Source organism: Pteropus alecto, unplaced genomic scaffold (genome assembly GCF_000325575.1).
Source record: "Pteropus alecto unplaced genomic scaffold, ASM32557v1 scaffold134, whole genome shotgun sequence".
Lineage (NCBI taxonomy): Eukaryota > Metazoa > Chordata > Mammalia > Chiroptera > Pteropodidae > Pteropus > Pteropus alecto.
In genome coordinates, this window is record NW_006436283.1 from 12,468,237 (window position 1) to 12,492,520 (window position 24,284).

General features: G+C 37.4%; 1 protein-coding gene and 1 long non-coding RNA gene across 3 annotated transcripts; one reads left to right on the top strand and one right to left on the bottom strand.

The window, feature by feature from the left end:
- On the bottom strand, window positions 1-7,238 carry LOC102889321. Its single transcript, XR_001516925.2, has 3 exons — window positions 7,086-7,238; window positions 1,866-2,102; window positions 1-14 (listed from the first exon to the last, which is right to left on the bottom strand). It is a non-coding gene; the product is annotated as an uncharacterized LOC102889321 (long non-coding RNA).
- Window positions 7,239-7,336: 98 nt separating this feature from the next.
- Window positions 7,337-23,147, top strand: CCDC47 (coiled-coil domain containing 47). 2 transcript variants are annotated; one of them, XM_015589623.2, is made up of 13 exons: window positions 7,337-7,433; window positions 12,895-13,163; window positions 13,632-13,739; window positions 14,235-14,409; window positions 15,921-16,042; window positions 16,279-16,344; window positions 17,285-17,386; window positions 17,569-17,679; window positions 18,392-18,477; window positions 19,772-19,830; window positions 20,133-20,242; window positions 20,454-20,621; window positions 22,548-23,147. In XM_015589623.2, exons 2-13 carry the CDS (start codon window positions 12,900-12,902, stop codon window positions 22,626-22,628), a joined length of 1,452 nt encoding a protein of 483 aa, XP_015445109.1. In that variant the 5' UTR covers window positions 7,337-7,433; window positions 12,895-12,899; the 3' UTR covers window positions 22,629-23,147. The 2 variants fall into 2 exon arrangements, with proteins under 2 accessions (XP_015445109.1, XP_006912378.1); XM_006912316.3 differs by lacking the exon at window positions 7,337-7,433 and adding an exon at window positions 7,727-8,044.
- Window positions 23,148-24,284: the final 1,137 nt, after the last annotated feature.

The following is a 24,284-nucleotide window of genomic DNA, read 5'->3' on the forward strand; positions in this document are numbered from 1 at the left end:
CATCTTCAAAATATCTGAAAATTAAGATGCATGATTGGTAAAGTAAATGTTTATTTTAGCTTGGGATCAGAGAATCTTTCATTTAACAGGAATGTTTATTATGATTTATATTACTAGTAAGAGATTTAAAGTATACAAGTCAAATCAGAGATCTCTAGGCTTTGCTTATGGACCTAATTAAGTATTACTTAACACATGCAAAATTCCAATATTGCCAAAAAAAGTCACTGCAGATTCTTCATTTCAATAGTGCCTGTTCAAATCACATTTCCAGTTCTGTAAAAAGGGATGCATTTTTAGCACAAATTTAGTATATCACTGCTGAATGGATATGGTAAGTACTAGAGTGTATGCTATGGAAAAAATTCCTTTCATATTAAATATTAAAAACCTAGTTTATTCTTTACAATCCTTTAAAATTTTTGAAAGATACTCATAAGGCTAGGGACTGCCATCAGAAGTTGTGGGCTATTTTCTGAGGACCAATAGAAAACTTCTAGAATTAAAAATAAATGCTCAATACAAAATCATTCATCAAACTACTTAAGTATTTAGAAAAAACAACCTCAAAGTCTAGAGAAAGTACCACTTTGCCACTAACAAAAAGCTCAGAAAAGGTATCTATACATAGCTTTTTACAAACTAAAACAAAGCAAAACATTGTTTAGACCGACAGTCCCCAACCTTTTTGGCACCAGGACTGGTGCTCCTATGAGAATCCAATGCCTGATGATCTGTGGAGCTAAGTCGGTGATGCTACAAGTGCTGCAAATACAGATGAAGCTTCGCTCACCAGCTGGCTCAACTCCTACTATGCGGTACCGGTCCACAGCCCAGAGGCTGGGGATCCCTAGTTTACACCTTACCTCAAAATAGCAATACAACCAAATATCTAATAAATTTAAATATAGTACAATTATATGTAATTATAAATAAGTTTAAATAACAGCTACAGCTTAAAATTTTAAAGCATTTCAAATCTTCTTAGGAATTAATACAAAAACTCTAACCATGTGCCAGATATACACGCACACACGTATCTATTCATTTACATAGGTTTCATTTAACTAATGAAAAAGTATCCCTGAACTGGTAAACTATTCTCTAGAATAATGATCCTTGACTTTGCTGAATCTTAAACACCTACTTCTGTGTTCAATTTCTGAATAACATACCAGCTTTTAAAAATGCTGCTGTGTACTTTAAGAACTCCGATCTTGATAAATTTAATTAAAAAAAAAAAAAAATCTCAAGCAGTGTCACAACCAGGTTGGAATTAACAGCAATAAGAGATTTCTTTGGCTCCATCAGAGACAAATTATAATCTAAAGGAATTAGAATGCAAACCTTCAAACCCCAACTTTTTATAGTAACCACCTTATTCGACAATCGAGTTAAAAAAGATAATTAGTAAAAATGTTTCCTGAGAACTGAAGGCAAAACTCTGAGATTTTTCTACCACTCTAAGATATAACATAGTTTTAAGGAATTGGGTGTGGAGGCAAACTGTCTCTACCAGTTCTGACAACTGCCTGTGTTTACAAAACAACTTATATGGTGTCAGTAAATACTTCAGTAAAGACCATCAAAAACCACATGAATTGTTTAAAACTCTTCAGCCATTTTAGGTTTCAATGGCCTCAAATCCTTTTTGGAAAAAGTAAAGGTATAAGCAAGTATTATATTCCTTACAAATGAGTAAACTTGATGATTTAACTTATTAGCAACAATACAATTCAGTGAGATAATCGATTTAAGAGGTCATATTATTATTCAGGAAACAAAGGGTCTCTGCCTCTATTTCTGTTGATGGAATGAATATCTTAAAGCCCAACTTTTGCTAAAATACCAGAATTACCACTTACGCATTTTCTTCATCAAAATTGGCCCGTTTAGATCCAATTTTGTAGAAAGAAGGGAGCTGTGGTGGAGCCGACTTTCCAAATCCAGAAGAAGAGCTGGTCGCCCCAAAGGCACTGTGGGACTGTTGTGGGAGTTTGGGTTCCTCCTTCTTTCCAGCACTAATGGCAAAACCTCCAAAGCCAAATCCCCTCTTAGTGCCAGGGCCACCTTTATTCCAGTTCATGGTGTCAATGACTGATCTGTTAGGAATAAAACATGTTAATAGAAATTTAACTTTACAGATTAAATAGCCTATTGATTTTGTCTCTTCCAACCTCTATCTACAATTTCATTTTAAACTTCTGCCTCTCAATTAAAACTTTAACTTTGTACTTCCGAAGCATAGTGTGCTAACCTCAATGAAATGGTCACATTTTCTAAAACACTGAAGAAATCGTTATGTATTTTACTGAGATCTCAATCTAACAGCAATGTAGCATAAAAGGATTTGATTACTAATTTGACATCTTTTAAGCTGCCAAAAATACTCATAAAAGACAACAAATATTTTGGAAGATCTGATGTGTTAGGCAACTAAAGATACTAAGATGAAAACACATAATCTCTTAATTTTTATCCTCAAGTTTACAGTATATCAGGAAAATAGACGTCCTCTCCTGCCAAAAAAGATAAAAGACAAAAACAACCCACAATTACAATATAATGCAATGCTTGCTGTAACAGAGATTGAGGTGCTATCAGCAACGCTGTCTCAAAATTAAAGGTTATCCTCTAGCAATGACATATGGAAGGTTCAAAGAAGCAAAAATTAAAAGATCAGTTATTTGTATAAATTATCTATGTAACTGTCTCTGAAGAGTACTTATGAACCAGGAATTTATTGAGCAAGTGACCACAAGAACAGTATTGGTGAGAAACCATGAATCATTGAAATGTTGCCTTATATATTTAGTTAGCTTACAGTTAAGGATTACAAAGAAATTTCCTGCGCATCAATCAACTCAGCTTAAAACAAGACCTTACAGTATCTTATTAGTCTTGGCTCCAAAAAACCTTTTTTGATGATGCAAGTTACCTAAGTTCTGTAGAAAAGCAGAAAACTCAAAAAGCAAAAAGGAACGAAATTTCAAACTATCTGAAATTGGAGGGCAGGGGAATTTCCTCTACCAGATCTGTAATTTTGTTGGTATCTTTTGCTATTTTTTGTACGCTTATTTATAAACACACACAAAATTTAGAAACAGAATTGAAACCACACTGTACCTTGTTTTAGTTACTGATTTCCTCACCTAATGACATACTATGAACATCTTTAAAAGTCAATAAATACATTTCTCTACTGTTTTATAACATTATGAAACATATCATGTAGTTATATCTTTGTGCAAACTTTTAATTATTTTCTTAAGGCAATTGCTTAGCCAAAAGGAATATGTATTTTAAGTTTTACCAGTTACATTTATGGAAAAGTGTCTATTACACATTCAGTTAAATAAGAAGGGCATAAAACAAGGTGGATGGTATAATTCAATGTAATTCAATGTAAAAGCATGTGGTACATATACAGAGATAGCTGGAGGGCTGTTAGTCAAAATACTAATAGGAGTTATTTTTTTTTCTTTTTTGTATTAAGGTTTAACATTAATAAAAAGAAATTAAAGCGCTTATAATGGACTCTGAAGCCAATGTGGAAGAGTTCTCGAAACTGCTTTTTACAATGACACTGTTGAGGGGACCAAAAATAACATGCTCTACTTTCCTGGTTCTGTGCCTCTCCTCCTATACATCCCTTATAGGTTTTGCTTGAACTGCTATTAGATAGCACTTAGTTCAGTCTGCTTAGTACTAAATTTGATTTATGCTATGTCCATCTTCACCTTTAGGCCACCCTTACTTCCAAGTAGGGACTGTCTTTACTCATTTTGGATGTTCCATGAAAGTTAACACATGGCTAAAATAAGTACTCGATAAGTACTAGTTTGCTTGAACTTAATTAAGACCATCTCATTTTCTTCAGGAATCCCTTAAAAGAGATTAAAATAATTCTAGTGAGATAAGATTTAGAAAGAATATTTACAAACAATATGTTGTTCATATTGTGGAACTAGGGAAAGTCGCACCCGACGGAGATGAGCATTTATTTTAGATGCTCAGCAAAAAACCCTCTTTTATGTTCTTCCAGATTCTGCGGCCACCAAACCTTCCTGATGCACATTTCTGACTCTGTCATTCCCTTCAATTCAATAGCTCTCCACAGTTACTCAATTAGGCTGGAATGAGACCCTCCACGACAGCAAGAAACTACTATTCTTATCTCCCAGGGTTTCTCGTATTCATCAGTTTCCCAAGAAAACCAAGCACTTTGGTGAACAGTTTTCCCTCTACCTGGATTCTCTCCCCACTAAATCTCTCACTATATATGCCTACCTACCAAAGTCCTATCCTTCAAAGCCCACCTAAATATCAACTCCTAGAACTATGACATGAATATGATTCCCCCAGGGAAGTGCAACTGCTTTCCTTAAACCCCTTTTATAGTCATAAAACCACCAACAGTTAATCATAACTATTTGTATTCTTCTTTTACCTCTCCAACTCCATGTTACAGATTTCATGGAAGAAGCAGGCTTCTCTGTTTTTTCTTTTGTTTTCCAGAGTATACATTCATTAATCATGTTTAGTCAATATACAGAAGACCCAAGGGGATTTACCTCTTGGCCAAGGAGAAAAACTAAAGATAGCATAAAGTTCTACATGGTATGGTTCTAGGCACTAAAATACTATGATCTGGGAGAAAATCATAATAGCATAATAAAGGAACACAAACTATGGAGCCAGGCTATGTTAAAATTCTAGCTTCACCACGCTTCTTTGGGCCTCAGTATCTTCATCAGTAAGATGGTGAGAATATCACTTACTTCATAGTTGGTGTGAAAAACTGAGTTAATATAAAAAATACACTTACAACAAAGAGTGGCACATAGTAAGTACACATTATGTATTAGTTGTCATGTTTATCATTATTATTTCTCCAGAAATCAATTTTTCCATTGGTAAATGGAGAATATCAAGCTATATTTCTCAGATCTCTTTCAACTCAGGGATTCCATATATAAGTGCTACATGACACTGAAGATGTCAGAGATCACTATGAGCTAATAAGTGGCGACAGGCTTCATAAGACAGCTAGAATCCAGGCGAGGCACAAAAAGATGAAAGCTGAGTAGAGAAGTGTGTGAAGGAAGAAGACATTCCAAGGAGGAAAGCTAGAAATAGCAAAGGTTAGAATAAGCATGGAACATAAGGAAGGTAAGTAAGCTGGCCAGAATTTATGTTTTGGACAATGGTGGAAAACAAGATATGACCCAAATGACTTTTAAAATAGTGGACTAAAAACAACCGATTATAAAACCACATTACTTTATCACTTGTTTTTGGAGTAAGAGAAAGAGTTGTAGTGGCACTTGATTAGTATCCATCTAACAATCTGTCTTGAGACGATCTCACATTATAAACAGGTCAGTTCTTTAAGGAGAATCTGTTAAAAAAAAAAACCTAGGAATTCCATCACATTCTTAAGCCAAATGTAAGTAAATACTGGATTATACTTACTTTAGAAACATCTCTTTCCTCTCTGTTAGACTAAAGAAACTAAGAGCTGATTATATGAATATCGATTTGATAAAAACTAAAATGTAAGCAACTGCACTCCTACATGAATTACACTAAATTATTACAATGTAAGTCAGGTCTTATCACCCCTCTGCTCAAAACCCTTAGATGGTTCCTATCTCAGACAGAGCAAAAGAGAAATCCTCACAAAGGCTTAAAAGGTCCTGGTTGTTCTGCCCCGACTCCCGACTCTTTTTTCTTCCCTGACCTTATTTCCTACTACTCCCTCTTTTGCTCACAGTGCTCCAAGTATACTGGTCTCCTAATTGTTCCTCTGACAGGCCAGCATTATCCTCTTCCAGGCATTTACACTTGCTGTTCCCTCTACCTAGAACATTCCTTTTCCTAGACACTGGCTCAGCTCCCTCCCTCACCTGCTTTTAGTCTACTTAAATATTGTTTGTCTGTAAATACTTCCCGGACTACCCTATTTCAAAATATAACAACTCCCCATCCCTCTTTCCAGCTTCATTTTTCTCAAAGGCACTAATAATTTTGTAACATACAGTATAATTTATATATTTGTTTGTTTACTCTCTTCCCTCCACTAGAAAGTTCGGTTCATGAGAGCAGAGATCACAGACCTAAAACAGTGCTAGGGAATAGGCATACAGTATTCCTTGAATAAATGAATTGCAGATTAGGCCATATAATGCCACTTCTAGATACAGGAAAAACTAAGCATACATTTTTTTCAATGCTGTGTCTTATAATTAATTTTTGTACAAAACACTTATTGCTCACTTCCTATGTGCCAGAACTGGACTTGGTTCTATAAAGTTACAGTGAATTAAAAATAATCTCTGCCCTTTAGGAGCTCCAGAGTGTATATGTGGGAGAGAATATGTATCTATCTGTATCGAAACATTATTACAAAAAACAACATCCAGGGAAGCCAGAGGAATTCGAACGACCGTCTCAATGAGGCGTAAACGGGGAAATACTTCGCTAAGATTTTAAGGAAGCTAGGATTTCCCCAAAACTCTCGACCAGTACGATGGTTTCTCCTTATGTTATTGGCACGTATGCTTGCAACTCCATATAAATTATTTACCCACATCAGACAGGCTGTTAAGTAGGCCGCAAAAAGTTTGTGACGATGGTGATGCTAATCACTGATCTACTCAAAGCTGCACCAAGATCACAGACTATGGCTTTTACTGTCTTTTGATCTGGCAACTTTTGCCTATAAGGGCCAATTGCTGCCGAATAGGGTCAGAATTCTCCCAGTGGCTATCCCGGCCTCTGAGATCGGCATCTTGCAAATTCCTTCCGTAGCCGAGCTGGTGGGCGCCGCCTCCGGAAAGCCGCCACCTGGGCCTCCTCAAGAGCAGTGGTATAAGTGGGAGCCATGGGCAGGCGACGCGGCTAGGAAGAATCCCTCAAGGCTTCAGCCCCACACTTTCACCCCTCCCCGGCCCCCTGGGCCTCCGGTGCCCAGAGGCTCCGCCGACTCTTTGTTAAGCGAGGCCGCGGTTTCCTGGCCCTCGCTAGGCCCCGCATTTGTCTCCAGTGCCCCAAAGGGATAGCGGTCCCGCGTCCCGACCTACCTCACACAAACCTGCTGCTGTAGCGGCAGCTCCTACTACCACCGACGCGGAGAGAATCCCACCGCCCAAAGTACGCGCGGTCCAGGCCGCGTCCCGCCGCGCTCCTGCCTCTCCGCCCCCTATCGCCGCCGCCGCCGCCGCCGCCGCCGCCGCCTCTCGACCCGTTGCTGACTGGGGGAGGGGAACGCAACCCTGACATGCGCAGTGCAAAGAGCGCGGGCCGAGGGGCGGGGCTTTGCGCTTGATTTCCGGGAAGCGCCGCGGGGTCCCGGCCTTAAAGCTCCAGAATTCCCCGCAGACCTCTCTGACACTTTGACAGGGCGCTGTGGCTGCATGTGGGTGTTTAAGGTCCGTTTAGGAAGCGGGCATGGGAGTGAGGAAAGAGTAGCAGTGACAGGGAGCCGCCAAAAATTCCGAGAAAAGGCCTTGGGTGGAAAACGCATACACATGAAATTGTCGATTCTCGTAATCTTTTGCAAATAAGAGTCGGGCAACATTTCTCCTCGTGTCTCTGGCCATGTGGTGTCATACAGCATGGCCACCTTTAGCTTCCGGAGCACCAGTTCAGTGTGATGACAACTTGACTGAATCCGAGCGGAGAGGGCTGGGAACTGCGTGAGGAGTTCCGGCCCAGGGGCCCGGATTGTATAATTCTCCCAGCCACCCCACCGAACCCCAGCTGGGCGGGGTTGGAGGAGGTCCCGCGCGGTTCCCCGAGGCTGCGTCCCGCTCGCTCTCCGCGCGCAGGCGCGGGCGGGCCGTAGGCGGTCTACGTAACGGATGGTGGAGCCTACGTCAAGGCTGGCGCGGCGTGACTGAGCTCCCTGATACAGCGGTGTCCTACAGGCATCCGGGGCAGTAAAACCGCGGTGACGGTGCAGGCGGCTGCCAGGCCGAGGCAAGCGAGGTAGAGGTGGCGGCCGCAGGAGCGCTGAGCCGGGTTTTAGCCCCTGGTACAGGTAGGAAGCGGGCCATGAAGTGTTAGTCGGTGGGGGGCCGGGCCAGGCCGAGTGGTCACTCTTGAGTTGCGCGTGGCCTCGCCCGGTCCCGTTTCCCACCCAACCCTCTAAGTCCGGCCTGTGGTGACAAGCGTCGGTCCCCGCGCCTTCTCACGTCTCCCGACTTTCTTAAAAGGAGCAAAGTTTGTCCACCCACCCCAAGGCCCATTTTCTGTTGGTCTTCAGGATTGGGGTGATTTTAATGGTTTGGGGGAACTTCCCCCACAGAGTTGTGAGCAAATGCCAACCAGAAGGGCAAAGTTAGAGAAAGTTTACAGTATGCAACAGGAAGAATGAACTGCAGACATAACAATAAATTGTTTCTCCATGGTGAGAACTAGACCAGGGTGGTTTAACAGAAGCAACAACCTCTGTGGCCAGTCTTCTCTGAAAATGTCTTAACAAAACGTGTTTTATCCAACATGTGTAAAGAGATAGGGAAATGTCTACCTGACTTCATAGTCTGGCCATTGTCAGAAAGGCCGAAGCTAAAATGGCAACAAGGAATGATTCCTCCACTTACTCTTTGGAATTTAAGTCCAGATCCAGTCTGTGAGACACTGCCAAGTGAGCTAGCCAAAGATAATCAAACCAGACTTCTTAATGCTTGCTTTCCTTCCCCCAGCAGTCTATTCAGGACTGGGTGGCCTGGCAGGGAGTTATGCATTTGAGAAATGAGCTGACAGGTGCAGCAGAGAGACTTGTGAGTGGGAAGGCAAAGGCACAAATGACTTGGATAATTTTAACATAAATAACCTTGAAGGAGCCCTGTTAAGTGCTGAGTTATCTTAGAAATGCTTCCATGGTGTGAACATTCTAATGGAAATTCAGTTTGAAATGATCAGACCTTTAGACAAGTAATTAATCAAATTGTGCCAATGTTAACCTTTATTTGCTTCTATTTGAAAAAAGTTTAGAATAGATCTGAAAAGGGAAATACTAAAAAATGAAGTTTTTAAATCTTAAAGGTTGTTCATAAGGCACAGGGGAAGGAAGAAATGGTAACTAATATTTATTGAGTCACATATTTCCTGTACTGCCCAATACAACCCAATGAGGCAAGTAGTGAATGGGTATCTCTTTTTTTTTAAGTGAGAAACAGGGAATTTTAAGTAAGTAGCCCAAGATTTTATGGCTGACATTTGGTAGAGCTGACATTTTAAACCAAATCTAACTCCACCAAAGTGCATGCTCTTTTCCATATTTCTTCCACTTTTGACTATAATAAAAGATTATCAAAGGAAGCTAGGGATGTTTGGAGACGCATTACAAACTTTTTTGAGATTGGTGTTGAGAAGGCAGCTATGTTTTCCCATAAAATGTTCCCTGATGCTAACCTCGAAGGGTAAATATTGGAAAAGATGCTATTGGTCTATCCTTTATGACATTTCTCGAATCACTTGTGCCTTCCAGAATTTATGAACTTTGTACAGTTCAAAGAATATTTCTTGAGCAGCCAGGAGTTGCAAGGTATTGGGCAATAACCTTTGGCATTGAACTGATTCCTTTAAGAACTTATGGTGTTATAAATATACGATAGAGAATATTCACTATCCCAGAGCACCTTGAAAGAGTGGTAGTTAACCTCCATTAGTACTCAACTCCCTGCATTCTGGCTTCCATCCTTACCACTTCTTGCAGTTGCCAAAAATGACTTCCTTACTAACATTTGGAAATTTTTGGTTTATATCTTACTTGAACTTTCTGCAGCAATTGAAACTGAGCTCTATTTCCTTCTTAGACATATGCTTCTCCTTTGATTCCCATGATGCCATTTTGACCAGTCTCTTTTTCTGTAACTATTCTGTCTTAGTTTCCCATTCCAATTTCCCCCATTATGCCCACCTCTTAGCTGTTACAATTTGTTTCAAGACTTTTTTGATGCTCTTTAAAGAAAAAAAAAATAGCCTTAACTCATAATACTCCCTGGAGATCTCATCCATTCTCACACCATCTCTTTTTCCAGCTTTGGCTTGTATCTTGAATGCCAGGCTTATATTTCTAACTACATCCTTTTCTCCCTCTATAAAATAGGTTATGATACCTTTTAGAGATATTGTGAAAATTAAGAGATAAATATTAATCATCTAACATACTGCTTAAAAACACTCCAAACTTTTCAACAGGTATTAAATTTAATTTATTGCTTTTCTCCCCAGTTTTTTCCTACTTTATTGTTCTTTATCTCAAGGATGACTTTGTCCAGCTATTAATCAAGCCAAAACTTAGAATCACCCCAGATCTTCCTTTCCCACATTCTCTTTATACAATCACTTTATGCTGACAAGTAGAATTCTTAAATATCAAATCTGTTTTCCTGTTCATTCTCAGTACCACTGCCAGTTCAATCCCATTTTATCTATTGTCTAATTATTTCGACCACTTATTCTTCCTGCCTCAGGTGTCCTCCAGTTCACCCTCTGTGTCAGCTGTCAGGGTTAAATTGCAAATCTGATAGCGTCACTCTCCTACTTGAAATCTTTACTTGATTCTAATTATCCGAACTTCTTAGCATGGTATTTAATAAGGATCATCATGATCTGATGACCTTTCTAGCCTCATTTCCCCCTCTTGGGTCTATACCAAACTCCCTAAAATACATTATTTCAGGCCTGTCTGCTATAGCTATTACTCAGTCTGCAGTATCTCTTCTTGAGTGCAGGAACCATGCTTTTATTTTATTTTTTAAAGAATGTTCTATTACAGAAGCACATCATAGGAAAATTAGAAAATATAAAGAAAAATAAAGGCAAAGTGCCTATAATCCTACTGAACAAAATAACTTATTTATATGTAGATGTATGTATATCCTTCTAAACTTTTAGTTTGTAGTATTTGCTTCTAAAACAACATGGATTCTAACTTCATTTATAACAATTTTTAATGGACAAAAAGTAAATTTGTTTTTTGGATGCACCCATAGTTTAGCCAGTTTCAATTTTTTTTTTCACTATTGTAAGTGATATCATAATATATCCTTGAAGCTGAATACTTTTGCAAATTTATCATTATTTAGGAGTTAAGTTTTACTTCTCTTGGCTCCGTATCTGACATGGTGATATGCTCAGTGAAGATACATTTGATTAGATATGGTAGGATCATTTCATGAAAGCAGTGAAAGCTAGAGTTTTTATATTCTGCAGGAATTGATGGGCCTTGATGGTTATTGAATCCTTATGTAACAAAAGTCGTGTTTTAGGAAGATAGTTGTGGTTCTTAGGGAGGAAAAGTAGGGAGAATTGAGACAGGGGAGACCATTTGGGATAATATTGTGGTTCTTCAGCCGGTGGTGATAACTTGGACTACATGATAGCTTTAAGAATCAAAGAAGGAAACACCAGGATGACAGCTGATTAGATTTCAAAGGGAAAAGAAAGTGAGAAGTTAGATATCTTGTTTTTTCAACAAGTAAGACTGGAGAAATGGGATTGATAGTTATATAGAAATAGTGAAATTCAAGTACCTGTTTATTTTGAGACAATCGTAGGGCAGGAATCAGCAGAATACAGTCTGAGGGTGAACTATTTTAGTACAGCCTGTGAAATAAGAGTGGTTTTTCCAATTTTAAATAGTGGTTTTAAAAAAATAATGTGCGACAGACACTCTATATGGCCCACAAAACCTAAAATACTTACTCTCTGACTCTCTACAGAAAGTTTACAGGGTTATGAAAATGGACGTGTCTGTTAGATGATGGTATAGGGTCGGTGTTTCAATAAGAGAGAACTAGAAATATAGCCTAAATAGATATGATGGTTGAAATCTGACTACTCTTCAAGATATAGCTTAAATGTACTCTTTTTTGTAAAGCCTCACCTGTTTGTAAGATGATTTTATTGTCCTCTGTGTTTTCATATCATTTGGGACATTTTTGTCACAGATCTGATTTCATTATATTTATTGGTTCAAAAACTTGTTTAGATGGTGGAATATCTACTGTTCTTTTCGGAAAGCTATGAAATACTGATATATTCAATTCCATCATGTACACTAGGAACATTTTTGTTAGCAAAAAAAATTACTTTTAGTAATATAAAATCACAGCCACCGGTTTGCATTTGAGAAGTGGCCTGATAAGTGGTTCCTAGCAGGGATTCTGGAGGCAAAACTGGAATCAAATCATAGCTCTGTGTTCCATGGTAGTTGTATTACTTAACTCTCTGGGCCTTATTTCTTTATCTGTGAAATGGGGATGTTAATGCTACTTTCCTCAAAGGATTGTTATGAGGAGTAAATTAGTTGGTTTTTGTAAAACTTTTAGGACAGTGCCTAAGGCTTTGTGTCTTAAACATTTGCTTTTATCACCATGATGTTCACACACGAACACACAAAGTTGATCTAAGCATGAATGATTTTTCTATTCATGTATTATTTTTGTTACCACTAATAGCTAAGTAGTTGCATCTCATTCTTATTTTATTATACCCCTTCCTCGCTTCCTATATAAAGCTTTTTATAGGCTCTCAAAAAATGCTTAACTGAATATGCAGTAAGTGGAAACCAAACAAAAGAAATTAAATTTCTTGTCCAAGACTTTACAGATAACTAGTGACAGAGTCCAGACTAGAACCCAGGCCTCTTTACCCTCACCTCATTTTTTTTAATACATGTATATATTTATGTATATGCATACGTATATGTGTGTGTGTGTGTGTGTGTGTGTGTGTAATGCTATTTGAAATGAATAGTACTAAATAAAAGTAGGAGAGAGTTGTAGATTTTTTTAAATTGTTTCCAAATTTGATTGGTATTTGTAGAAAAAATGGCAGTCCACTTAGGGTTGGTTTGTTTGTTTTTAACTCATTGTTAAGGTACAATGAAAGCCTTCCACACCTTCTGTGTTGTCCTTTTGGTGTTTGGGAAAATCTGTGAGGCCAAATTTGATGATTTCGAGGATGAGGAAGACATAGTAGAGTATGATGATAATGACTTTGCTGAATTTGAGGATGTCACAGAAGATTCGGTTACTGAATCTCCTCAACGGGTGATAACCACTGAAGATGATGAAGATGAGACCACTGTGGAATTGGAAGGGCAGGATGAAAACCAGGAAGGAGATTTTGAAGATGCAGATAACCAGGTGAGGTTCTTTTTTTTATTGATTTTTTGGAAAATTGTAAGGATGAGAAAATTTGTACCTAGTACTTTTCCCATACCTTAAAAGTAAGTCTCCCCAGGTCTAGGGAGACTTTTACTCTCTGGTATCTTTATTTTTGTTTAGTAGGTGGAGCTCTTCTAATTGTTTTGTGGTATGTTCCCACCTATTACATTGATTGGAGAATGAATTGTATTTTTCTCCTCTATAGAAAGGCTGGGTGGGGGAAGGAGTGGAAAATTGATTCTGTGTGGGGGTAGGAATTATATCATTTAAAACTCAGGGTTCAAAAGCATGGAGAGTCATCATTTGTTAAAAACATGTAATATTTCTCTGTGTTGTATGCTCAACTGCCTAAATGTTCTGTTTTCCTCTAAAACTGTTGCCTACAAAAATGAGACAAAATTGCTGGCAACATTTCTAGGGGAAACAGATTGTGCCTCATTTTTGTAGGAGGGAGATACTGAGAGTGAGCCATATGATGATGAAGAATTTGAAGGTTATGAAGACAAACCAGATACTTCTTCTAGCAAAAATAAAGACCCAATAACAATTGTTGATGTAGGTATACAGGATTCTGAATTCTAAAGTAACCAACAAAATATCTTGCTGTCATTAATCCCAGAAATATAATTAGTGACATATAGTTGGTGTTGATATAATAATAGGATCTGTGAAAGTTTGATACCAATTCTTCTGATAAAACTCCACACCTAGAGAAGTAACTATGTTTTTATCCTAGTCCTCATAGTTTTATTTATCAAGGAATGATGAAGAGGCTAGGCATTGGATTTACTTGGGGTGAGACTCAGAATCAAGTTTAATACAAAAGGCTTTACAGCTTTTTATCCTATTTGATTTTCCTCACATTCTCTTAAAGAGTCTTTTACAAAGCCAACCCAGAAAACCAAAATGGGTATATTTTTCAAAGTATTACCATATTCAGTGACAGTTATAACTTCTGTTTATGGGTTTTCTCATTCTCCTTCATCTTATGAGTTAGACTCCATCCTTTAGCCTCAGCCAATATTAAATTGAAGGATTTTTCTTCTTTAGGTTCCTGCACACCTCCAGAACAGTTGGGAGAGTTATTATCTAGAAATTTTGATGGTAACTGGTCTGCTGGCCTACATCATGAATTATATCATTGGGAAGAATAAAAACAGTCGCCTTGCTCAAGCCTGGTTTAACACTCACAGAGAGCTTTTGGAGAGCAACTTTACCTTAGTGGGTAAGTTAGGTTAATAGAAGTTCAGCTGCTTGCTTGAAAACCGTCTGGTAAGAACTTTTTCTTCTCCTCAGCATAGGTTTCTAACTGCTGAAGAGGATGCTTTTTTATTTTCTCTCACAGATTCCACTTTTCATGTTTTATAGGCTGTATAAATTTCACTTATGAAATAATTTTCTCATCTATCATTAACCAACAGTAACTAAAACAACTTATGAATAGAATGAGATAATAATCAGTGTTATCAAAACAAGTTGCTAAGTCTGGCCGATAGCAAGGAATTTTGACATTTTAAATAGTTTGGTAAATGTTTTCAGTTCATCTTTTAGAAATTAGAAATTCCTCAAAATTCCCCCAGGTTCTGGACACTTTAGTTGCAGATCCTGTGTAAGGAATAAAATGGACTCCCCCACATTCACCTCTTTGGCATTTAACACTCTAATAGTAAGCAAGTATCCATCTGCTCTGCTCTTTATCAGACTGTTTAAGCATCGTGCTAGCTACTTTGCATATATTGTTTATTTTTTAATCTTTGTAACAATACTGTCGATTGGCTATGATTTCTATTTTCCAAAGGAGGGAACTGAAATCCCGAAATGTTAAAACTAACTTATTCAATTGCAACCATGATATTAAAATCTAGTTTACAAGCTTCTAAAGTCCATGGGTTACAAGCTTCTAAAGTCCATGGGTTTGCTCTGAGGATGAAATACGTTACTACTCAGGAAGCATGTGAAGCAATGCCTCGAACACAGTAAGAACTAACTTATTCAATTGCAACCATGATATTAAAATCTAGTTTACAAGCTTCTAAAGTCCATGCTCTCTTTGCTCTCTCTGTATTTCAGAGTAATTTCTGACCTGGAAATTAGAAAAATAATAAGTAGCCTTTAATGCCTTCCATGTGTGTTTTCATTTGATATATCAGTCTGCTTCACCTTATGAGGTCGAACAATTTCTTTTGTACATTTAATGAACTAAGAGAGAAAATGATTGGAACTGGAGCTTTTTGGAAAGAGAGAAAATGATTGGAACTGTAGATCTAAAATACAGCTCTTAACACCACTTATCATTTTGCCGTGGAAAAGCAAACTTGGTTAAAGTTAACTTATGGGAGACACAATCAAAGAGTGTTAAATAGTTTGTTTTAATGGTATTTTTTATTCACCGCATAAGTGGTTTTTTTTTTTAACTTTTGGCAGAGACATTGAAATTGATTTTGCTCCATTTTATATCTACTCTTAAGAAATTAATACTCCAAGTTAATTGTCATTAACTAACAAGGACATGGAAGTAATGCTAAAGTCTATAATTTTTTTACGGAGACAATAAAGAGTTTTAAAAATGAAAGAAACAATGCCCATCTGTTGTAATCTGTGTCCAACAGAGAGTTGTGTAAGACAGCCAAGTCTTGCCACCCTAAGGCTATCATTATTATGGGGTCAGGGTGCAGGAGGGTGTGGCATTAGGCCCCAACATTTTCAGGGAATCACATTAAATGGTTTTACCCCTAGGAGATGATGGAACTAATAAAGAAGCCACAAGCACTGGGAAGCTGAACCAGGAGAATGAGCATATTTACAACCTGTGGTGTTCTGGTCGAGTGTGCTGTGAGGGGATGCTTATCCAGCTTAGAGTAAGTAGGGAATATCTGGTATAATGTATATATTTACCTTTTGTTTTTTCCAGCATGATTCCAAATCCTCTAAGTTCAATGTCTCATCCTTTCATGTTTGATTTAAAATGAGGTCTAAAAATCATCTTTCTACTAACTGGCAAATGTCAAGTATATTTGATGAAGTATCCGATTCCCCTCCAAGGTCTTTTCTTTATAGTAAGTAGAAGTTGCAACTGTTGTCTTGCTTTTTTCAGTTCCTCAAGAGACAGGACTTGCTGAATGTCCTGGCCCGGATGATGAGGCCAATGAGTGATCAAGTGGTATGTATTCTTCCTGCTTGTTTTCTCTATACAGATTGAGTTTTTTTTTTTCAATTACAGTTGACATTCAATATTATATTAGTTTCAGTTATACTGCATAGTGGTTAGACATTTATATAATTTATGAAGCAATCCCCCCAATAAGTCTAGTACACCTGGCACCGTACACGGTTATTACAATATTATTGACTATATTCCCTCTTCTGTACTTTATATGCCCATGACTATTTTCTTCGTACTTCTTAATCCCTTTGCCTTTTTCACTCAGCCCCCTCAAATTCCCTCCCATCTCTCAACCATCAGTTCGTTCTCTGTATCTATAAGTCCATTTCTGTTTTGTTTGTTCATTTATTTTGTTCTTTAGATTCTACATGTAAGTGAAATCATATGGTATTTGTTTTTCTCTGTCCGCTTATTTCACTTAGCATTATACCCTTTAGGTCCATCCATGTTGTTGCAAATGGTAAGATTTCATTTTTTTTTTCATGGCTGAGTAATATTCCATTGTATATATGTACCACATTTTCTTTATCTAATTATCTGTCTATTCATGGGCACTTAGGTTGCTTCCATATCTTGGCTATTATAAATAATGCTTCAGTGAACCATAGGGGTGCATATATCTTTTCGAATTAGTGTTTTGTATTTCTTTAGATAAATACCCAAAAGTGGAATTGCTAGATCACATTGTCAACCCCATACCCTTTCCCACCTTGACTTTTTAAGTAGGGTGCAATTACAGGTTAATGTCTTTGTATTAACTCAAAGCGAACTGACTAGGGGCCTTCTACATGACACAGTGTTGTCATGGGAATGATATCCCATCATATTCACACATTCAAGGGGAGGATGTATACAGCAGGGGGTGAGAATCCTGGGGGCTGTCTTAGAAATCTGCCCATCACAGAACCTAACAGGTGAGTTTTGTTGTTTTTTAAAGCAAATAAAAGTAACCATGAATGATGAAGACATGGACACATACGTGTTTGCTGTTGGCACTCGGAAAGCCTTGGTGCGACTGCAGAAGGAAATGCAGGATCTGGTATGTTGAGTTGTTTCCACTCAAATATAGAAACTGTGCCCATTTATTACATAGGCATTTAACTTCAGTGCATAGGATAATTGACCACTTTGAAATAGATCAGTACATAGTCTCTTGAGAGACAAAACGTCTTCGTGCGTAATAAAATGTCATCTCTTGCTTTCAATTATTTCTTCCTCTAGAGTGAGTTCTGTAGTGACAAACCTAAGTCTGGAGCAAAGTATGGACTGCCAGACTCCTTGGCCATCCTGTCAGAGATGGGAGAAGTCACAGAGGGAATGATGGATACGAAGGTAAATGCAGTAGGAGACACACGTTTGCAGACCTTGGCCTTTATGGGCACTCTCCCTCAGAGCCACACTGTACATACAAGTTCTTCATTTTATGACAATGCACTGGTTTTTTATTCCACACAAACATTGAAATTCCTCTTTAAGCAATAGATTAACTTGTCAAAAGGACGATTTGATTAGTTAAGAAGGTCTTCTCTAAGTCAAGAGCAAATTGTGCCTAGGATTTGCTAATGGCTCTTGGGTTTTTTGGAAAAGGACTACAACTTTAATCCTTATCACCTTGTCATTTAGTCCATTTAAGTATCAGTGTAAGAGAAGAGGGATGTATAGAGAGCCATTTTTTTCTATTGGTTGTGTGATGCTAGTAGCTCATCTTAGTATCACAAAAATATAGGATAGCTCAAAGACCATTCTACATGTAAGTTCATGGTGATGTGTTTATGAAGAATCCCCTGTAATTATTTTAGATTTTTTCTTCATGTTTTCATTCTTGTTTAGAACATGATTTTGAGACACATTTTGGAGAATTGAATCATTGGTGTTACTAAAGAAAAGGTACTAGTTTCATTGTAGAGAAATTCCTTATCTTATTTAATTTTTTAAAAAAGTTTTAGCCTTGATGATAGTGTGCAAAAGTAAAGAAGATTATGAAAAAAAGGAAATGTATCAAATCCTATTTTAAAAAAAAATAATTTTCTTTTCTTTATTTCAGATGGTTCACTTTCTTACACACTATGCTGACAAGATTGAATCCGTTCATTTTTCAGACCAGTTCTCTGGTCCAAAAATTATGCAAGAGTACGTATTAAATAAAAATATTGAAAATGATTTTCTTCCTTAGCTTTCTGTATTGAAACACCTACAGGTGCTTCTGCAGTTTCCCTTAGCAAGTGAGTGAGGGAAGTTGGTGACTCCCAAGTGTTCTTTTGCTTTGATTGCGTGCATCGTGAAGGTAATTAAAAACCTACTGGAGACAAACAAGCCTTCCCAGTTTGCATGTGTCACCACATATGTGTACCACCCACTCGAGATGGAGGAGAACCTTACAAAATAGCTAACACTAAGAAAATATAATTGCTAATCTCTTTGTCCTTTGTAATCTAGGTTTCTTTTTTTCTTTTTAAATTTATGATATGAATCTCTGGTGTTTAACTTGTGTTTGATTGACTACAAATCTGTGTCCTCTATAAGTTATAGCCTTTTTACCTTTTTGAATAGTTGGATGATTATATTCTTTCCTAGTATACATCAGACCCTCAACGCCCATAGACTTTCTGGCTTTATAGTAATTTTATTTGAACATACATATTTAGGGCTTGGATTCGTTGTTTGAATTCATATTCTGTTTCAAGAGAGCATACTTAAGTTTACCCTTGGTGTAGAATTGGTTCTGCCTTAAATTTTTGATTAAGGGCTGTGCTCTCATAGTCCGTGGACTTGAGTACAGTTAAAAGCCAATCTGGATTTTAGCTGTGTGTCAAAATTACTGAGGCCCTTTTGCCTCTAGATGGTGTTGCACCATCCTTGCCTTACTCAATGCAATAACATTGTGGGCCAAGTACCTACCACATTATGGCAATCATGGAGCCTTTGGTGGGATGGGAGAGTTGATAGAGATTACAAGGGAATCTTTGGTAGTCGGAACTAAATGATACATGCTATAGTAGATTATTTCTAAATTTATTCTGAGTCTGACTCAAAAATAAGATGTTTCATTGTAGAAAGGAAGATAGGAGTTGGAAATGTAAAAGTCCGTCAAAGTAAGCAAAAATGTTTATTAAAATATGGGCCTCGTACTGAAATATAGGCTCATTTCTGGCTCCCCAGGTGAGATGGAATATATCTTGCCTGGATGGGACATCACTGGAGGTGTTCAAGTATAGGTTAAAGATCATTGGGAATGTATTTATCAGATAGACGAGTGGACCAGATGACCTATAAAGGTCCTTCATGCTATGAGATTATATTTGACTTGGGAATACCAAGCCAAATACTGTGCAGGTATCTATTTGTCTAAGTGAATTGGGTTTCTTATGTGTGTGGAGAATGTCTTTCTTGTGGTCTTTCTAAATAGTCTTTTCTTTTATGACAGAGAAGGTCAGCCTTTAAAGCTGCCTGACACTAAGAGGACACTACTGTTTACATTTAATGGTAAGTGTTCCATGTCCTGTCTGGGTTCTTCGTTTTCTCAGAGATGATTTTAAGGAGAGTGTTGTTCCCTCCTAAATGATAGCTATAAAAAAAACAGATTAAAACTAACCCCGTGCCTGCTTATTGCCTTTGGGTTTCTTCAATAAAAGATCCTTTTATACATTTTAATGTCTATTTTCTACTGCATTTTAGCTGCCTAAGAAACTTGGAGAAAGGAGCCTATTAATATTTCTAAAATGTTGGGTGACTCAGGAATATTAATGCTGCTGTTAATTCAATAATAAAATGGCTTTGTTTTCCAGTGCCTGGCTCAGGTAACACTTACCCAAAGGATATGGAGGCTTTGCTACCCCTGATGAACATGGTGATTTATTCTATTGATAAAGCCAAAAAGTTTCGACTCAACAGAGAAGTAAGACCCACAGCTTTTATTATAAGTTGACACCTTTTATTGTTTTTTCTTCCTGGGGGCGATCATCTATCAATGATTTCAGTGATTGTGTCTTTGCTAGTTGACCTGCAAGTGCTAAATGGGAGTAGTTTTATGAAAACACACTAAACGGATTTTGCTTCTGTTGCATTGAAATGGATTCCTCACGAAATGCTTTGTTTCTTGGGGAAAGGGCAAACAAAAAGCAGATAAGAACCGAGCTCGAGTGGAAGAGAACTTCTTGAAGCTGACGCATGTGCAGAGACAGGAAGCTGCGCAGTCTCGGCGTGAGGAGAAGAAGAGAGCAGAGAAGGAGCGGATCATGAATGAGGAAGATCCTGAGAAACAGCGCAGGCTGGAGGTGAGACAAACATTTGTTCCCGCGGGGGTGAAACTAAGATTTATAAGGAGGCCTCTTTGTACCATATTGGCTGTTAGGGAAATTCTGTGTGGGAAGGTACACAGGCTAAAAGTTTAGTATTTTCTCAGTACTTGGGGCATTTAGCTAGTTGATAGCACTATAAAGAAAAAATAATCCTTTCTGTTCAAACCATGCTAGATTGAGTCTGATCCTGGACAGTGATATGAATTATCCTTTTTCCCCAGCACATTCCCATTTTGAAAGTTCCACTATCTTTCAAGCCAAATACTTACTGAGGTAGAAAGAAATTAAAAATTTAAATAGAAGCCAGCACACATGCTCTGTGGTCCAAATAAATTTGTTTTATAAAATTTTTAATTTGATTCTAGAATTAGAGAATTCTAATGTTTATTTTGTTTGTATTTTTGGTTTCTATTTTGTACGTAACTAGAGTCTCAAACCCAAGAGCTTTTTAGGCTGTGGTATGTTAGTTTCACACATCTGCATGTCTCACATTTTTGTGACATAAGATGCCATAGACCAACTCTAAAATGTTAAGCCTTGTAAATGCCAGTCAAAAAGAGAACAAAGCTCTGGGAGATGTGAATTTTAATGAGAATAATTTCGAGAATTAAAGAAAATTCTTAGAAGTAGAGGAAGCATGCTGCCAAGTAAAAGTGAGCCATTGTGTGGCACTTAAGCTGCCAGGAGAGTCATTAATGTTGTGAGCAAAGCGCCTGGGGTACCACAGGCCTCCCATCTCATCCTTTCTTATCATTTTTGATTTGATTTGGTTTGGTTTAGTTGATGGGTATTTTCCCCCTGAAAATAGAGCTCTGCGTTTATGCAATCTTCTTTATAAATAAAAATGGCTTTTTAATGACTACACTGGAGGAATCTACATGGAATCATGAATAGATAATACCTTTCATTTTTCTATGAAGAAAGGTTCTCCAGTTCCTTCTAGAGTTTGAAACTACAATAGGTTTAATAAAAGGAGAGCCCAGAATTTAGGTCAGATTGTAAACTGCCTGTGGATATAAACCATGTGTTGTTTAACCACCACTTTGCAGTATCTAGGCCTGGGTACCTTGTAAAAAGATACAATGAATTAAATGGAAAAGGAACCCCTCACCGCCTCCCTCCCCCCACCAAAAAAATCACTCCACGTAGCTGTCCCAGAAGAGTGTAGCTTTTGACATATATGCTACTGTTGTTTACTCGCTACTGAGCCTTCACAGGAGACAGCAGCTGCCAAAGAGGGTGGGTTCATTCCTGCCTTTGTGAACCCAAACTCAGGATGCATTTTTCCATAAAAGTGGTGTTAACAATGATGGTTCAATTCTTCAAGATACTTACACGATAGCACAGCTGTGGATGGATAAACATTTGGACTTTTGCTACTAAAATTATGTATTTGACGCTTCTTTCTCTCCCATGTAACCTCTTAATTCCTAAATAAAAACCTAAAAATTTCCATTCGAATATTATGAATTGAAGTATTGTGCTTAGGTATAACATCTAGGCTACTAAGAAGAGATTTATAATTAATAACCTGATCAAACAAGGTCTTAAGGTTTTCAGAACGGAAGTACAAATCCTTGGCAGATATGTATAATTGTTATGATGAAAATTTGGCTAGTTCTTTCCTGGGTGTAGGAAAAATCAGATCAGACTAACAGAGCCTGCTTAAATGTAGTATTTAGTTTTGTTCTAACTTGAAATTTTAAGTTAGAACTGTGCTTCATTTCAAGTTAATTTTCATTAACCAACATAGATATTAGCAATTTTTATAACTATCTTTTGGAATGTTTTTTATGGTGCAAGCTTAGGTTTTTGAATAATATGGGCAGTGTTCTAGTTTTGATGTTTTTTTTTTTTTAACATATGCTTAAAACAGTTTGGATCCTCTCTCTCTCTCTCTAGGAAGCTGCCTTGAGGCGTGAACAAAAAAAATTGGAAAAGAAACAAATGAAAATGAAACAAATCAAAGTGAAAGCCATGTAAAGTCATCGCAGAGATCTGAGTCCTGACGTCACCTGTAAGCTCTGAATTCACAGGAAATGTAAAAAATAACAGTCCATTTTTCATCTTAAAGTTCAGGCAATCCTAGTGACTGAGAAATCCTTATTTCATCATCATTCTATTTTTGGTTTGGAGTTTTACAGGGGTTATAGATACATCGGAAGGACTCTGTTCCAGTAATTTTCTTCCAGATAATCAAATTATTTTGATTATTTTATGAAAGGAATGATGTATGAACTCTGTAGTTTTAAAATGTTTTTAAAATTATACATGAATCATCAGTGCTTTTAGCTGTGATATTTGAAGAAATATCATGACTTGATAGATAAGCAATTAGATTGTTGCTTTTCGTTTAGAATGGCAGTTCTGAATGGCAATTGAAGTGGCTATAAAGAATGCCTCTAAACCAAGATTCCACAAATAACTGTTGGAATTGCACAATAAACATTGCCTGGTGTTTTCTTCTGTGTCTACATTAAACTTGTAAAAAAGTAAAATTTAGAACACTATCTGTGGTATTGAAATTTCAGGGATTCAAAACAGTGTAATTCAGTGTATGTTTTATAGGTGGGGTAGGGGTACTGATGACAGTAATATAGGATCTCTGTAGGCTTTAGGATAGTTACTTTTACACGAAAAATTCTAGGGATAGGTAGTACAGGAGCACAGTTTTCTCCTTCCCTGATACCATAAGCTAATGACATTGTGAATGCTGTATTTTAAGTGGTTGTATGTTTTTCTTGAGTAACAAGTGCATGAAAAATTAACTACTTCACTTAGAGCAGATCAGTGGTCTACTTGAAGTCGCACATGTTTTCCCTCCTGGTTGCTGCAACCTATTGGATGGTCATGGAGAAGCTCTATTCTCTGTTACGGCTGTGTCCCCTTTGCTTCTTCTGCTTTTCTCTCTTCCACAGCTGAGGCTGGGTATATTCTTTCAAAGAAATAGCCATGAATATGCAGAAATATACTTTTAAAAATGAGCTTTCCTAAACTATTGAGAGTTTTTCTAACTCTTGGGTAAGAGGCCCATCTATCTGTACAAGCATTTAGCTTGTTCAGATCGCTGCATTTTATAAATGCTTCCTACTAAGAAAGCATTTTTTAAAGTCACTGCTTGTACCGGGTAATTTTTGCTGGGGATGAGAAAGGGTTGGGTTTTTTGGTGGGAGAGGGTGGGCGGGTATTCTTTTGTTGATGCTTTATGTGCGGGTGTGGCCTGAAGCAGTAACAAGTTGCCATGGAAGCAGTATGTGCTGCTGCCTTTGTAACTGCATGGAAACTTTTCACATGGGTTTTTCTCTAGGTTAATGCAGAAATGTATAAACTGGGAGATGCAGATGTAATATTTTTTTAACAGTTCATGAAATTAAGTTATTAAAATAACAAAAATAACATAAAATGTAATGCTATAATTCTAGAATTAGCTTTGTTTTACAAACCTTTAAAATACATTTTAGGAATCAAAATTGATATGCTAAGTTATCTTTTGATTAATGAAAGCTTTCTTAAAGTCCCACACATTTGGACCGTGGCAGCTAATTTTGTAATTTTAGCATTCTTACACACTACCTATGGACATATATTAAACTCATTGGCAAAAATCTCAGAGTGCCGCCTTTACTTTAATGGGGTTTC